This window comes from Pipistrellus hanaki, assembly GCF_964339955.1.
Source record: "Pipistrellus hanaki genome assembly, chromosome: 5".
Taxonomy (NCBI): Eukaryota; Metazoa; Chordata; class Mammalia; order Chiroptera; family Vespertilionidae; genus Pipistrellus; species Pipistrellus hanaki.
Window position 1 is genome coordinate 55,545,820 of NC_140507.1, and position 15,582 is coordinate 55,561,401.

The following is a 15,582-nucleotide window of genomic DNA, read 5'->3' on the forward strand; positions in this document are numbered from 1 at the left end:
TGGAAGAAAAATGATATCAATTTATCATTTAGATTATTCATAGTGAAAATTTTTGTCCAAGAAGGAGAAAGGTCAAAAGATGATGAAATTTCAAAGATACAAATGAAGGCTAAAGAAAGACTCAATGGACAGTGATGAGAATGGGGAATTTCAAATCCAGCCAGTTGAAATACTAATGATGCAAGACACCCCTTGAAGACACCCCTTGCAGCTAGCTAGCAAGTAACAGGATAAATAGGTTTTAGCTTCTAAGAAACTGAAGCAGAACCTCATATACCTACAATGGAATGTCAGAATACTCATACTTGCATAGACCATAGATGTAGACCATAACTGACATGAAATAGCAAGTTTTATATACTTAAATTCAGATAATACAAGTTATTCCCAACATTGGTATTCCATTGTGTAAATGTACCAAAACTTTTTTATCCACTCATCTATTAATGGGCACTTGGGCTGTTTCCAGATCTTAGCTATTGTAAATTGTGCTGCCATGAACATAGGGGTTCATATACTCTTTCTGATTGGTGTTTCGGGATTCTTAGACTATATTCCTAGGAGTGGTATCACTGGATCAAAAGGCAGTTTGATTTTTTTTTTAATTTTTTAGAAAATTCTGTACTGTTTTTAATATTGGTGCAACATTCTACATTCTCACCAAATGCTTTAGTGAGTTGCTGTTACAATTGAATAGAGTGAAAAAAAAATTTATGTGTGTTCGTGTGTGTGTGTGTGTGTGTGTACATGTTGCCACTGGGTGAAGAAAATGTATTTTAGGCTCTCCAAATCTTACTTTATTCTTCAGCATAATATCCACCCTAACTTTTCCTTTAAAACTTCGCCACATACTTGACCAGATTACCTGGTCAATTCTACTTCTAAGTATTTGCTGAAAATATCTTCTATGTCTGGAGTATTCTACCAACTTCCATCTCCACCTGCCAAAATTCCACCCAGGATTCAATTTCATTTCACATACTGCATCTCCCATTAAGTTTAACTACTCCCTACCCCCAATCTGTACTTTATCTTTACTTTGTCTGCATATAACTGCACTTGATATGACACACATCACATTGTAACTTAAACTCTAAGTAGGTGTGCAATTGTCCAATGTATAAACTATTGAAGTATAAGCTCCTTGGAGGACACAAAGCCTGAGACTTATTTATCTTTTTATTTATCACAGCACCCTGTCTGATCTTGCACATAGTAAATATGCAACAAATAATTTTTTGAGATAATGATCAAATAAATAAATAAACACAAGAATAGATAAGTGAATGAATGAATGAAAACCTACCATTCTTCATTCAGAGTTCTGGAACTGCCCAGCCACTGTGGCTCATTTGTTGAGCACCAACCTATGAGCCAGGAAATCACAGTTCAATTCCTGGTCAGGGCACATGCCGGGTTGTGGGCTCAATCCCCAGTGGGGACTGTGAAGGTGGCAGACAATCAATGATTCCCTCTCATCATTGATGCTTCTGTCTCTCTCTTCCTCTCCCTTCCTCTCTAAAATCAATAAAAATACATTTTTTTAAAAATTACTGGAACTACTGTAAAACATTGATATTTTACCAAGACAGTTGGTAAAATCTATCTCATATAGAAGAATTCATATGCAGAAGCATATCTCTGATTCATTCAATGCATTCTTGGTTGTCTGTAAATAAATTACTTTGTCAATTATCCATGAGCCTTGAGACTTCCTTTGATGTAATGCTCAGCCAGATAAGATTAATGAATGAACAAAATACAGAAGAAAGTCATGGTTGAGAATGAGGTTATGAGGGTTCAAACATTTAGCAATAACAAAGAAAGAGCTATCACAAAATCAATTTGAATTAAGAATCTCTGCCACATGGAGAGAAGAAGACTTAAAAAATTATAATGATATTTTTCTGATAGGGGTGTTATTATGTGTGTACCAAAGCACTATTCTATATCCGACTAAAATATATTTATTTATACCTACACAGAAAGCAAATGAGTGTGTATTGTCTGTCCTTTTGTTTTTTCTTTCCAACTCAGTGTATGCAGGTAATAAAAATTGAGCCTATTAACTTTAAAATTACTTGCATAGAACATTTTGTCAATCTTACAAATCCCAAAACTCTCAAAACTTACATATAAAATTAATGTTTGCAATATGTGAGAATGTAGAGAAAATCATTATATATGTATTATCTCAAAGGGAACATTCCACATTTTGATCTCTCCTGTCTTGGAGGATTTGACACTTTGAGCTGACTCTAAGACTAGTGAGAAAGATCTATTCTGTTATTGGGTACTTGGGGCTGGGCCTCGAGGAGTGACACCTGCCATCATACAGGGGAGAAACATCTAACGTACTCTGTGAACTCATGGAGCCTTCAGAAAGTCCCCAAGGAGGGCCTAGACCCCTATGAGACTGAATTACTAGGCTAGATGATAACAGAGGGGTTCATGTGAGAATGCTCAATCTCAATCAGGATTTAAACTTCTGGTATCAATAAAATTGAACCATAACCAGAGGTGATGAAGGCCACAAGTGGAGCAATTTACTAGTAAATAGAATATTCCCAATCCATAACTGCGTACACAACCACGATAACCTTTGAATACAAATAAGACTTGGCCTCCACTGCTTTCATTACTGGCACAGCAAGGTGATCATTTTCTTCCCCACGTTTTTCATCAGTGTGATATCTACTGGGAAGAAAATGCAGCTGATTAGTTGTGACTTTGGATCGGCTCCAGGATCAAGCTAGGAGCCAGGGACATTGCTATGCCATTGTCTTTGGTGTTGATCATTCCCTCCAGTCTGTGCAGATGGTCTGAAGTGTTGACCAAGTCAGTGGTGACAAATTAGGGCATGAAATTCACTCAGGAAGTCATTCTATGTAGCAGGGTTTTGTTAGGTTTTTTTAGTTGAAAATATTCCTTTGAGAAAAGTAAACACTTTAAAAAATCACTTGTGTGTGAAAAGCTGTCACTCATCTGTAGATGTTAAGAAGATTGTAGATTCAGAGTGGCCAATCTTATGATTATAAAAATTGTATGAGCTCTCTATAAAATATTTTATCCTTATATCATAATTATATTTTTAATTAGAGTACATAATATATTTTTAATCTCAGGCTGAATGGTAGCTTATAATGCTTAGCTTCATTTCTCTAAATAAAATCTTTAAAAAATCTGATTTAAGGTTGTTTGTATTTTGAAGTCCAAAAATGTATTCTCACTCCATGTTAATCAGAATTGCTGGAAACAGCTGGTAGTAAGAATACTATTATTAAATGCTGTTCATGTTCTTCTCTTATTAAATAAGAGTTACGCCGAAACCGGTTTGGCTCATTGGATAGAGCGTCGGCCTGCGGACTGGAGGGTCCCGGGTTCAATTCCGGTCAGGGGCATGTGCCTTGGTTGCGGGCACATCCCCAGTGGGGGGTGTGCAAGAGGCAGCTGGTCAATGTTTCTCTCTCATTGATGTTTCTAACTCTCTATCCCTCTCAATTCCTCTCTGTGTAAAATCAATAAAATATGTAAAAAAAAAAAAAAGTTACATCTTAAATAAGTTACTTATTAAATAAGAGTTACTTCTCCTTTCTTTATCAGATCAGTTTACTTGACTTCCTCTGATGCTCAGAAAGGGTATAAAAATGGTATACCTTAGTTTAGTTCCTCAAATGTTAATGAAAGAGTAAAGGGTATGTGCAAGGATCATGCATTTCTCACTTTCATTATAAGTAAATTTTCCCGAAACATAAACAAAGTGCTGGTAGTTGCTAACAATTTCTGAGAATTGCTAAATCATCTCACTAAGCTATCTCTTTTGGTTTGTGCTCTGTAACATCTTAAACTATGTTCAAGTAACACCTTCAGCTATACCATTCCCAGGCCATTTATGGTCTAGTAATTTGCCATCTTTACCCTGACTTTTTAACATTCTTATCATATAAATTACTCTTAATATCATGCTGTTCTTTCCATACAAAGAAAATCCTGCCCACGAAAAATGAATAATATGAATTTATTCAGCTCATAATAGCAGAACTTAGTTTAAGCAATTAACAAACAACAAAGAAAAGAACTGTATTGTACACAAGTTAAGAGCAATGAAACCTCAAAAAATGGAGGGAGCATTGTAGGGGAAGAAGATTTAGAGGCTTTTGCATTAATGCTGTGAGTCTTAGGATAGCTTCAACTTAGATGCCGTGTTATCAAGAGAGGGAGGGTATCAAAGATGTGAGATTAGCCAAAACTGGTTTGGCTCAATGGATAGAGCATCAGGGTCCCGGGTTCGATTCCGGTCAAGGGCATGTACCTTGGTTGCAGGCACATCCCCAGTAGGGGGCATGCAAGAGGCAGCTGATCGATGACTCTCATCCATGTTTCTAACTCTATCTCTCTCCCTTCCTTTCTGTAAAAAATCAATAAAATATATTATTTTTTAAAAAGAGTAAAAACACTTAAAAATAAAAAATAAATTTAAAGAAATGTGAGATTATATTTGAGGAAGTTCTCAGAGGCACACATCATCAGAATGCATAGACTGGCAAAATATCCTGAGCATTAGTCTGAGCATTACCTTTAAAAAATACTATTTCTCTTTATTGACAATTAACTTAATCCTTATAAATAGTCCTATGAAGTAAATGTTGCTACTTTCTTATTTTATTGATGAGGAACTTGAAAATACAAGTAAAATTTTAAAAACATACATATGAAGAACTATGATTCTAATGCTGATTGTACTTATAACAACCACACCAGCTTTTCCCAACGTTCCTCACATTGGGACACAAACAGAATATGACAACATTTGTAAGTTAACTGGCATTAATGGATAACACAGCCAAGGCCTTTACACCGCCCTGTAGGCTCAGAGGAAGCAAGATCTTGACACGGTGATAATTTATTTGTGGCAAAAATTATAGTTTATGATCTGGTAAATATTGTAAGATGCTACTATGCCTGTATGTTAGGGATTAGTGGGAAATATGACAATAGTATAGTCAAGGTAAATTTGGATTATGGAAGGTCATATTAAAATTGGGTGAAGTAATTTATTTTTTAAATATATTTTATTGATTTTTTTACAGAGAGGAAGGGAGAAGGATAGAGAGTTAGAAACATCAATCAGCTGGCTCCTGCACACCCATCACTGGGGATGTGCTTGCAACCAAGGTACATGCCCTTGACCAGAATCAAACCTGGGACCCTTGAGTCTGCAGGCCGAAGTTCTATCCACTGAGCCAAACCAGTTAGTGCTCAGGAAAAGTAATTTAGATTTTATTTGACTGATGATAGAGTTCTTAAAGAGTGACCATATATTAAGAATAACTGTATGTTTTAAAAATGATTTGGAAGGAGCAAAACCTTAATGATAGTTTGCATCAAAGATAATTGATAGTTGACCATTAAAACTACTAGAGAGGTGACAGTGAGGATGAAAATGAGGAAGATATGGAAAACACTGAGACCCAAAATATTACCACATTGATGACAATTTCAATATACAATCTGAAGTACATGGAAGGTTCAAAGATAAAGGCAAACCAAGAGAGCAGGATATGTATAGATTGGCATCTTTGGGACGAATAGCTATTTTGGAGACGATGAGATTTAGGAAAAAGTGTCCCTTTGAGGATACCCTGTTATTGAAGTTAGAAAACTGGCTGGAGCTTTTTGCTATTAGAGGGGCAGAGGTTGTTTTTGGAAATAGATGTTTTAAAATCACAAATCCAGGAGCAATGCTTGAAGTTGTGGGCCTAGATTGCCTTCCTACAAAAGATAGTCAGTATAGAAGAAGAAGAAAAAAAAAAGGCCAAGTACAAAATTCCAGGATAAGCAGAGAGGAAATGCTGATATAGAAATCAGTCTGTGGGAACAGGAGAAGAGCAGATTGCAACATCAGAAACTAAATATGAGGTTGTGTTCCTTTAGCACAGTGACTTTCAACCTTTTTCATCTCGTGGCACACGTGAGCTAATTACTAAAGTTCTGCGGCACACCAAAACTATATTTTTTGCTGATCTGACAAAAAATCCATATAATTTTGATTGATTCACACCAGATGTCTATTGTTGTGTTGGCTGTTGTCATTTTTTTTAAATATAAGGGGGATAATAATCAGATATTGCATGTTTAAAAAATTATTGTGGCACAGGTTGAAAATCATTGCTTTAACACTATGTCATCCATATTGTACTTGAGTACTTTCAATGATGGGAAATTTACACTCTCCTCAGGCAGCCTCTAACATCTTTTGAAAGCTCTCTTTGTTCCTTTGACTTTTACTCATTGGATGCTGTTGTAGAACAGAACAAGACCAGTTGCCTTTCACACAGCAATCTTTCACACATCCAAAGAAAGCTGTCATGTCATTTTCGTTTCCTTCCCCTTTCTTCCCCTCAGATGCTAAATGTGACTTAGTATTTCTTTTTATTTGTCCCCAAATAACTGCACTCATACTTTAGAATGTTGCCCCTTTGACCTACAGTTTTTAATTATTGTATAAGAGTTTGGGACATGAATTTACATATATTGAATTCCATATTATTCCCCTATCTTCTCTCACCATCAAAGCTCACCTATCATAGCTCACCTATCATTTCTCAACTTCTCAGGCTTCAGAATACTAACTTTTTTTAAATCTGTCCTCCATAAGTATTCACTATTCCAAAACCTAAAATCATGTTTTCTTTTTAATATTTTTTATTGATTTCAGAGAGGAAGGGATAGGAATAGAGGGATAGAAACATCAAATGATGAGAGAGAATAATTGATTGGCTGCCTTCTGCATGCCCCTTTTTGGGGATTGAGCCCACAACCTGGGCATGTGCTCTGACCAGGAATTGAACTGTGACCTCCTGGTTCACAGGTTGGTATTCAGCCACTGAGTCATGCCAGCTGGGCCTTACAATCATCTTATATGCCCTTCTGATTCCACTTTTCCTAAATTTAAGGTTAGCAATATAAAACCAATGTCACATGAGTCAAAAAGAGATAAATTTGAAGGACAGGTAAGTCAACAACGCAAAAAGATATAGGAAAGATAAAGAGCTTAGAAAGGGTCCTTAAACTTGTTTATAAGGAGAGTGTTGGTAGTTTAGCAAAAAAGTGATGGAATAAATAAGGTAGATGGAGAAAATGTTTCCCTTTCTTACTTTTCAGCTCTTTATGATGAAAAATGACAGTCTGTAAGCTGAAATGCAGATACAAAACTTTGAGTTGCTTTTATAAAAAGCACGTGATGTATTGCATCTGTTACCTAGCAGCAATTTTTGTTGGTGTTATTGATTATTTATAGATTGACAATACGGCCTTAATGTGGCATGACATTTATACTTTGCATTATTTTCTCATATATCCCATTTTAGTTGAGTCTCATGATAGCCATGTAAGATTTTACAAATAAATAAAACCTAGTGTTTAAAAAACTCCTCAGAGGTCATCCAATGTATAGAAGAGCAAAGCTAAATTTAATCCCAATTTTACCCTAACACAGTCTAAATGTGCTCCCTGGACTAGTTTTATTTGAGATATGTCTTTCACTTGACCCACCTGGGGATTCAAATGTGTCAGTAAGTAACTCACTTGTGCAGAGCCAGAATTCATGATCTTGGTTTCACAAGCATTTGCTATAAGCAGCATATAAACTATCTTCTAAAAACTATGAGTTCCAAAGACCTGAAAGCAATGACATAGATAAACCAAATTAGTAGTAGTCTCAGTAGTATTAATCCCATTATAAAATTAACAAATTAGCCATAATAAAATTGACAAATGATTGCCTACGATGCATCATACACTATACTTTCTTATTTAATCCTCATGACTCCCTGAGATGTATTTTTAACCTCACTTTATACTTGAGTAAACTGAGAACTTCTCTAGTTTCCTGGAACAAATAGCGAGGATATGAGTCAGAATTGACTTGCTTGTCCTGAGTCTCAGGCACCAAACGATTCCATATTATTTTTCCTATGACAATGAAAAAAATACAATCAAGGGGATATGAAGTCAATATGACAAACACAAGTACTCTACATATAAACAGTTTTTGTCTCATTCCTCCCCACTTTCAAAATCAGTTCTCCACCAACATTGTGATTTACAGTCTCTCAAACCCATTCTTTCCTCATTGACCATGCAATGGTTTCACTCTCCTTCCTGCTCAGTGAGAATCTAGACACCATGGCCAATGGTTTCACATCGTAATCTCTGATGGACCACAATGCTTCACTCGTTTGTCCTTCCCTTTTCTGACCCAGTGATCTCAAGATGTGAGCTTGTGCTACGACCTGTAGGATTGCTGTCTGACTGCTGAACACCGCCAAGTCACAATGTAGTGTTAATAGCGTCTACCATAAATCTGTGCTGTCTCATCTCACCGGGCACCCCGTGGCTGCTCCACATTTCTAATATTCATGCTTGGCTAATTTTCCATTACATTCTCCAGGTGGCACTTTCTAATTATTTACAGCCTCTATAAGACCTTAACCTTCTGCCTTCTGCCATCTGTTTAGTCTACATGTTGTGTCCTATATCACAGAAGATATTCAGACCTCCCAGACCCAGCCACTGAGATTTCCTCCGCCTCCACCCCCTCTGATGTTCACTGTCATTTTTTTTCTACCTTTGCTCACAGGAAACTGTGTCTGCTTCCCTGCAAAGATAATCCTCTACCATACTTTCTTGCCTTGTACTGTCTAAACTTCTCAAAAACCTTCATTTAACAATGGGGCATTCTCTTGTCTATGTGCCTTTTTTTTTTTTAAGGGAACCCTCTCTTTGGCACCTTCACTTCTGCTGTATGAATAAGAAATCTGTTAAAAGAAAATGAAATTAAAAATAAAAATAAAACTTTATCTAGTCTGCTCTCCTTTCATTGCTCTGCTGTATTTCTCAAAAAGAGAGAGAGAGATTTTACTGCCTCACCCACTTACCTGAGCTCTAATTTCTCACCCACAGCTTAATGTCTTTCAATATGGCTCTGACCAACATTTCTTAAAGTCATTTATTTAGCTTAGTAAAGTGAATTCAAATAACGAATGCCAAACTGAAGTATGATAATTAGTTCTGAATAAAGAAAAACATCCAAATGAAACCATTACAAACATAGCAGTATCCATAATCACTGTGCTTAAAGATTAGTTAGAGAGAAGTATGGAGAAAAAATGTAGGTAAGGAAGTGAGGGGATATACCAGAAAGATTTGCCAAAAAGAGAAACGGAAATGTGGCATGGAACATGGGAAGCGAGAGTTGACAGGCCTGCACGTGAGGTGCTGTCTGAAGATTACAGATGTTGACTTCCTCCGGGAGGCACATATTACCAATGTGCAGGGTGCCACAGCCAGTCACGGAAACCCAGCAAGGTCCTCGGGACCTCTGAATGCTCTGCAGGCCAAGTGTCCCATCTCCTCAGTGTCACCACAGTGTTCCAGATTCTTAATACCGAGATGATTGGGGTACCTGCCTGCAAATTCTTTTTCTCTTCCTCTCAGTTTACCCTACATGCTGATGCTATTATCTGAATTTTCTTTGCATATAGCAAGAACCAAGAAAATGTAAGTGAATGCAATGACAAAGGAATAAATTGGGAGTGGGGAGGGGAATTCCCAAAGTTACATAATCACTATGGCCTTCATGAATATTTTTTTCACTGATGAATTATTTTTTTTAACTTAAGCAGAAAAAAATTATTCTACCAGAACCAAGAAGCCTTGATAAGGGAAGGGGTGGGAAGCAGTGGACGTCATTTTGAGCTACATAAGATTCCCCCCTCACACCAAAAAAGCTTATTTTTCTTAAAACTTAAACATTAAGGAACTTTAAGTGCGTGCGTGCGCGCGCACACACACACACACACACACACACACACACAATTTTCAAGTTTTAATTTCAAAAATGGTATTTTGTGGTCTGCTCTTCATAGAAAGCTAGAAATAATATAGAAATAGAAATGTATTCAAGTTATAAAATATCGAAGTCTCAATATATGCTGATTAAATTCTAAGCAGCCAGTTCATATGCTAAAATGCCAAAAAATATGACACCAATGAAGTTCACCAATGATTTTATAGAATCACTCAAATCATAAGCCATAATTTCCCATAAGGTAAACATACATCAAAATTATGAATGTTTTACAATGCAATTTTCTTTGTGGAAATCATTTTGTGCACACAATTATTCTTTTGGAAAAAGCATGTTTATGTTTTCATTTATAACTTAGCAATTGTAGTTTGTGCAAAGTATATCAATTTAAGAATTGTTTAATTCTTCCTGTAATGGCATTATCACATTGTTTTTTATTTCTAATAAATACCCAAAGTTTATAGTTAGCTCTTAAATTATTTTAGAACAATCTCAATATGCTTTTAAAAAGTCTCCTGGGATCCAACAGCATTGGGATAATTTGGAAAAAGTTCAAAATGTAAAAACAAATCTTGTGAAATGGGAATGAAAATGAATTCGGCTCTTTAGGATTTTTCCTGTGGGAAATAATCTTAATTTTATGAAAAAAAAATGCTGGTGCTACTTCAGGTAACAGTTTCAGAAAAAAAAAATTTAAAGGAGTCTGTAAGGTACAGTAAGTTGGACTATGCAATCAGCACACGGTTCAGATCAGTGTGAACTCAGTAACCATCAAGGTAGTTTTTTAAATCTGCTTATGAATAGATTACGGTTTACATGTCAGTAAAAAATCAGAGCCTCAGAATCATCTTGACAGCTATGCAGCTTTTCACACAATCGTATTTTCTTTTTGACATTTTAAAATTAAATGTACTGGGGTGACATTGCTTAATAAAATTATGTAAGTTTTACGTGTACAATTCTGTGATACATCATCTGTATATTGCACTGTGTGTCCACCACCCAAGGTCAAATCTTTTTCCGTTACCATATATGCGATCCCTTTTACTATTCACTACCCTTCCCACCTCACTGCCCCCTGCTATCCACCATGCTGTTGTCTGTGTCTGTGAGTTTTTGTTTTTCTTGTATGTTCATTCATTGCTTTCAGTTTTATATCCCACGTCTGAGTGAAACCATATGGTTCATGACTTTTTTTTTTTTGTCTGATTTATTTTGCTTAGCATAACATTCTCCAGGTCCATCCATGTTGTCACAAACGGCAGTGTTTCATCTTTCCTTATGGCTGAGCCGTATTCCTTTTACACAATTGCTTTTTAGTGATGAATTATCAGATGGCGGTAACTGCTAGTTTTTATTTTTCAAATGAGAAAGTGTGCAGGCTGTTCATGGCTCAGCAGGCTCCCATGCCAGGTCAGGGGGGACTTTCACTTTTATTGTGTGCTTCTCTACGTAACCTTTTCTTCAACTTCTGTTCCTTGCCGAAGCTGAAAAATATAAAAGTTAAGGTAATTTCTTGTAACCTGGATTTTCATTATTGTTCATGATCCTTGTGCATTGTCTTTAACTCATAAACACCATGTTTAAGGCAGGGGTAAGCAGAGGGGTTCTGTAAAGGGATGGACAGGAAATATGTTAGTCTTTGCAACATGTTGCATATGGTCCCTGCAACAACTCTCAATTCTGCAGGTATAGTGCAAACACAGCTCTGAACGCTACATATACAGTGTGCATTGATGTTTCAATAAAACTTTCCTTACAAAAACATGCAGCAGGAAGAACTAGACCATTGTTTGCTGACCCCTGACCTATGGGAATATCTTTGTGTGGAGGCAGGGAGAGAAGAGTTTCGAGGACTTAATATCAACCTTTCATTCCCTATAATTCATTAACTTTCAAAGGCTCCAAGGATAAATATTACAACAAAATAAAGTGCTACAGAAACCCTATTTGCTTTCACTGGTTGCTTTTATAGTAAGTCAGAGTCGACAGCACAGTTCCTTTGCTCAACGGTCTTCTCCTGAGCCTGGTGGTGCAACCAACACTCTATTGGCAACGGGTGTGATACAGTGTATACTAAGCCTTGATCCCTACAACCTGCACCTCTGGAAAGAGGCAGTATTTCAGGCTTTTATATTAAAACCTGGTTCCCAGATAATTTTCAGTTTGTCCCCACCACACCAGCCATTTAGTGCTGCTACAGCCCACACTGTTCCTTCCTAGCTCAGTCCAAAAGGTGGACTGTGCTCTCATCCCAGCCCTCCCACCCCTAGGACTTTAGAAGTCAGTGTTTGCTTTTGCTTGCTTTATTTTCACTTAAGAAACAGAGATTCAAGTACTACTGCCCTGTGTCATACTTCTTTATTTTGAGGTTGGGGAAGGGCCGGGTTTCGATTCCTGTATCTTGCTGCCGTAACCAGCTGAGCAGCCATTTCATTTCCCCTGGGGAGGCAGCTGAGGCAGATGTAAGTGTATTTTGAAGATCCACTCTTTAGAACGCCTGCTTCTGGAGAACAAAGCACACAGGCTGAAAAGAAAGAGCAGTAGCAGCGATTTAAACGTTCTTACAGGGCGCCACTGCCACTGGGCTCTAAAAGTAACTATAAAGATGTATTTTCAATGCCCATTCCTGATTCTGAACAGATTTCAAGCAAATATTTCCAATTAAAGGTATTAGCTGATTAAATCATAAGAATTTGTTGAAGGACCACATCGAGGTTAACTATGTTTTAAAATTTGAAGATGAGAATAATGATTTTATACACTGTGAAGCTTTGGCTCTAAAATTCATAGTAATTCAGTAAACTAGTTGAACTCTGAATTCCTTGGAAGATGTAGTAATTAACATTTTAAAACAATAGGATTTACTCCACTGAACTTTATGCAACCAGTACTTTTTGTAACTTTTAAACCATGATGGCTATGACCGTTTAGGCCACTCATTGTGACCAAATTTGTGTGCATCTTTCTAGGGAAATATTTATAATATTTTCTAGGTGAGATGCTATGTATTCACTTTATTCTTTGGTAATATGTTGCATTTTTCAGAATTCTTCCTCATTGGTAGACTACCCTATGTCTAAATTAGACACCATGCCCCTGTAAATCTATCATCAAAATAAAAGAATTAAGTTATCAGATTGCAACATTCCTTAGAAGACTTAGAATTTAGAACTTTTATGTATGTAAGCATGTGCCATAGACACTGACCTGTCGAACAGAGTAAGCTGGGACACCGCTCAATAGTTGTGCAGTTAAAATTGGCCTCTGTGTAGAAGCGTAGCAGTGTTCATGCCTCCTGGCATGACTTAAGAGTCGAACAATGACTGAGCAAATGAAAGAAAATTAATATCAGTCATAGATGCAGTTCTAGCATCACGCTGGAATGAAATGGTCCTGCCTTCTAAAGCTCAGGGTGCAGTTCCTACTGCAGCCTGGGATGGACGAGGAAGGGAATCCATTGGTGAGAGATCTCACCCTGGCCGCTCTGCCTTCCCCAGGATCTGCCACTGCGAAGGCGATGAAGAGAGCCCCCTCATCACACCCTGTCGCTGCACCGGCACCCTGCGCTTCGTCCACCAGTCCTGCCTCCACCAGTGGATCAAGAGCTCAGACACGCGCTGCTGTGAGCTCTGCAAGTATGACTTCATAATGGAGACCAAGCTCAAGCCTCTCCGGAAGGTACGGTATTTGTAGGAGTTGTTTTGGAGGCGGGAACTTGTAAAGCTGGCTTGTTTTAAAAATCCATTTGGTTCCCCGGCAAGGTTTTGCTGCTATGCTAATATCCATGAAGAGTACATGCCTCGTGTTGGAGTCAGTGTGCAAAATGCAGCCAAGTGTTTGCAGATAATGCTTCCTTCTCTGTTTTGTATTCCAGAGCCTCTGATTTTTACATCACTCTTCAGACTAAAAAAAAAAAAAAATAGTGTGTGTATGAATGTATATGTGCCTGTGTGGATATGTATATATGTGCTTGCATACACACACACACACACACACACACACACACACACACACATATATATATATTCTTGTAATTCAATGAATTAATGGGAACTAGGAGAACATTTTATTAACTGAGGTAAATTCCCAAGAAGATGAGATAATAGATTACATTAAATAATATGAACCCATCAAATTTCTTGAAAGTCAGGCATTAGCTAATAGAAGAGAATGATTTTTTTCCCTATATGGTGTGGACTCTTTTTTTTTTTTCTTATCTTTATTTGGGGATTTGGTGTGGAGGGTCACATATAATTAGAGTACATAGAAAAAGTATTATTTTCCATAATGCTCATCAAACTCTAAAGCAGAGATAAGTATACTTTTACCTATAAATTTAATCCTCAAATTTTTCATTTATGTTATATTTTTCTAAAGAATAAATAATTATATGAATATATATAAAATTAGTAACTGACTCAAAACTAATGGAGGAAAACTTGTAAAGGATACAAAGAAAATGAACTTCATGTAATTCATGCTTGATGGCTGAGCCCTTAGATTGTTGCATGGAACTTCTTCATCTTTTTCCCCAACTGCAGCCTGACATATATGGATGCCTCAATTTCCAAATGAGAGAATAGAGACTGCGATTTAAATAATGAATCTGCCTACAGCTGCTTTTCCATTTGAATGATATGCAATGAAAAAGAGTATAAAGAGAACATTGCTTGGAAACGAACATGATGGGTTTGGAGATGAGCAGAAATGGAAAGCAAACAAGAATTTTTCAATAGGCATCTGACTGGTGGCTTGCCAGCTCAAGTCTGCATTAAAAATCTGTAAATTATGGAGAGAGAGAATAGCATCCCCTGCTTTTGTGGGAGCCTTAATTTTAAAATTCTGCAAGTAGTTTAGAGATGTCAAAACTGATGCACAAAATGCCTCTGGGAAACACATTGTCTTTAACATCTAGGGTGACCTGAGTGCAAAAAGATGACCCTATGTTCCTCTGGTCCCAGAGCAATCAAATGACAGAAACAGAAGCGGGCCCTTACTCCTTGCCCTTTGCTTTATCTGTTGACCAGATGCTGTGTGTTGTCTGGAGAAACTACATGACACAGTGTGTGCTCCATGATTCTGTAATTTTCTCTCCTCACCCTCCAGGGAACTACAAATTATTTCATAGCATCTGTTTATTTCTCCATGTTTTTGTTTCTTAACCTAAATCTATATAAAATTTTGTCAATCATAACATTTCAATTTGAAAGTTACGATCTAGAGTAATGAAATATTTACATTTTCTCTTCTTCATACTATCTACCCTCTCCCCCATTTTGTATAATATAACAATACATGACGCTATACATAACTTGAAAAGTATTCTTATTCTACCTTCAGCTTTTATAGAATCATTCCTATATACAACTCTGATCCTTTCTTAATATTTTATTGCCAATAATTTACAACCCCATCGAGAAATTCTATTTTTGCCTCAACTAACCTGTTTACAAACTAGAGAAATGAGGTGCATACATCTACCCTTCTTAATGAATATGAATATTCATTACATACTAAAGTAATAAATATATTCTTAGTAATGAATATGTTGTGGCAACCTACTGGGCACCTATTATCTGTTGATTAATGAAATATCCTAGTTTTCTTATAAATATTTCCTTTGAGTGGTCATAAATATTAATGAAGGACAGCATGTCAACATCCTTCATTTTTAATAACATTTGTATATCTACAGAGGATGTTAGAAT

The 15,582-nt window shown here is 36.7% G+C and overlaps 1 protein-coding gene across 1 annotated transcript in view; it reads left to right on the top strand.

Annotated features, from left to right (window-relative positions):
* Positions 1-15,582, top strand: part of MARCHF1 (membrane associated ring-CH-type finger 1) — a 338,533-nt gene that overhangs the window by 277,504 nt on the left and 45,447 nt on the right. The window contains 1 exon segment of the mRNA XM_084884380.1: positions 13,372-13,552. Coding sequence (XP_084740506.1) covers positions 13,372-13,552 — 181 coding nt within the window.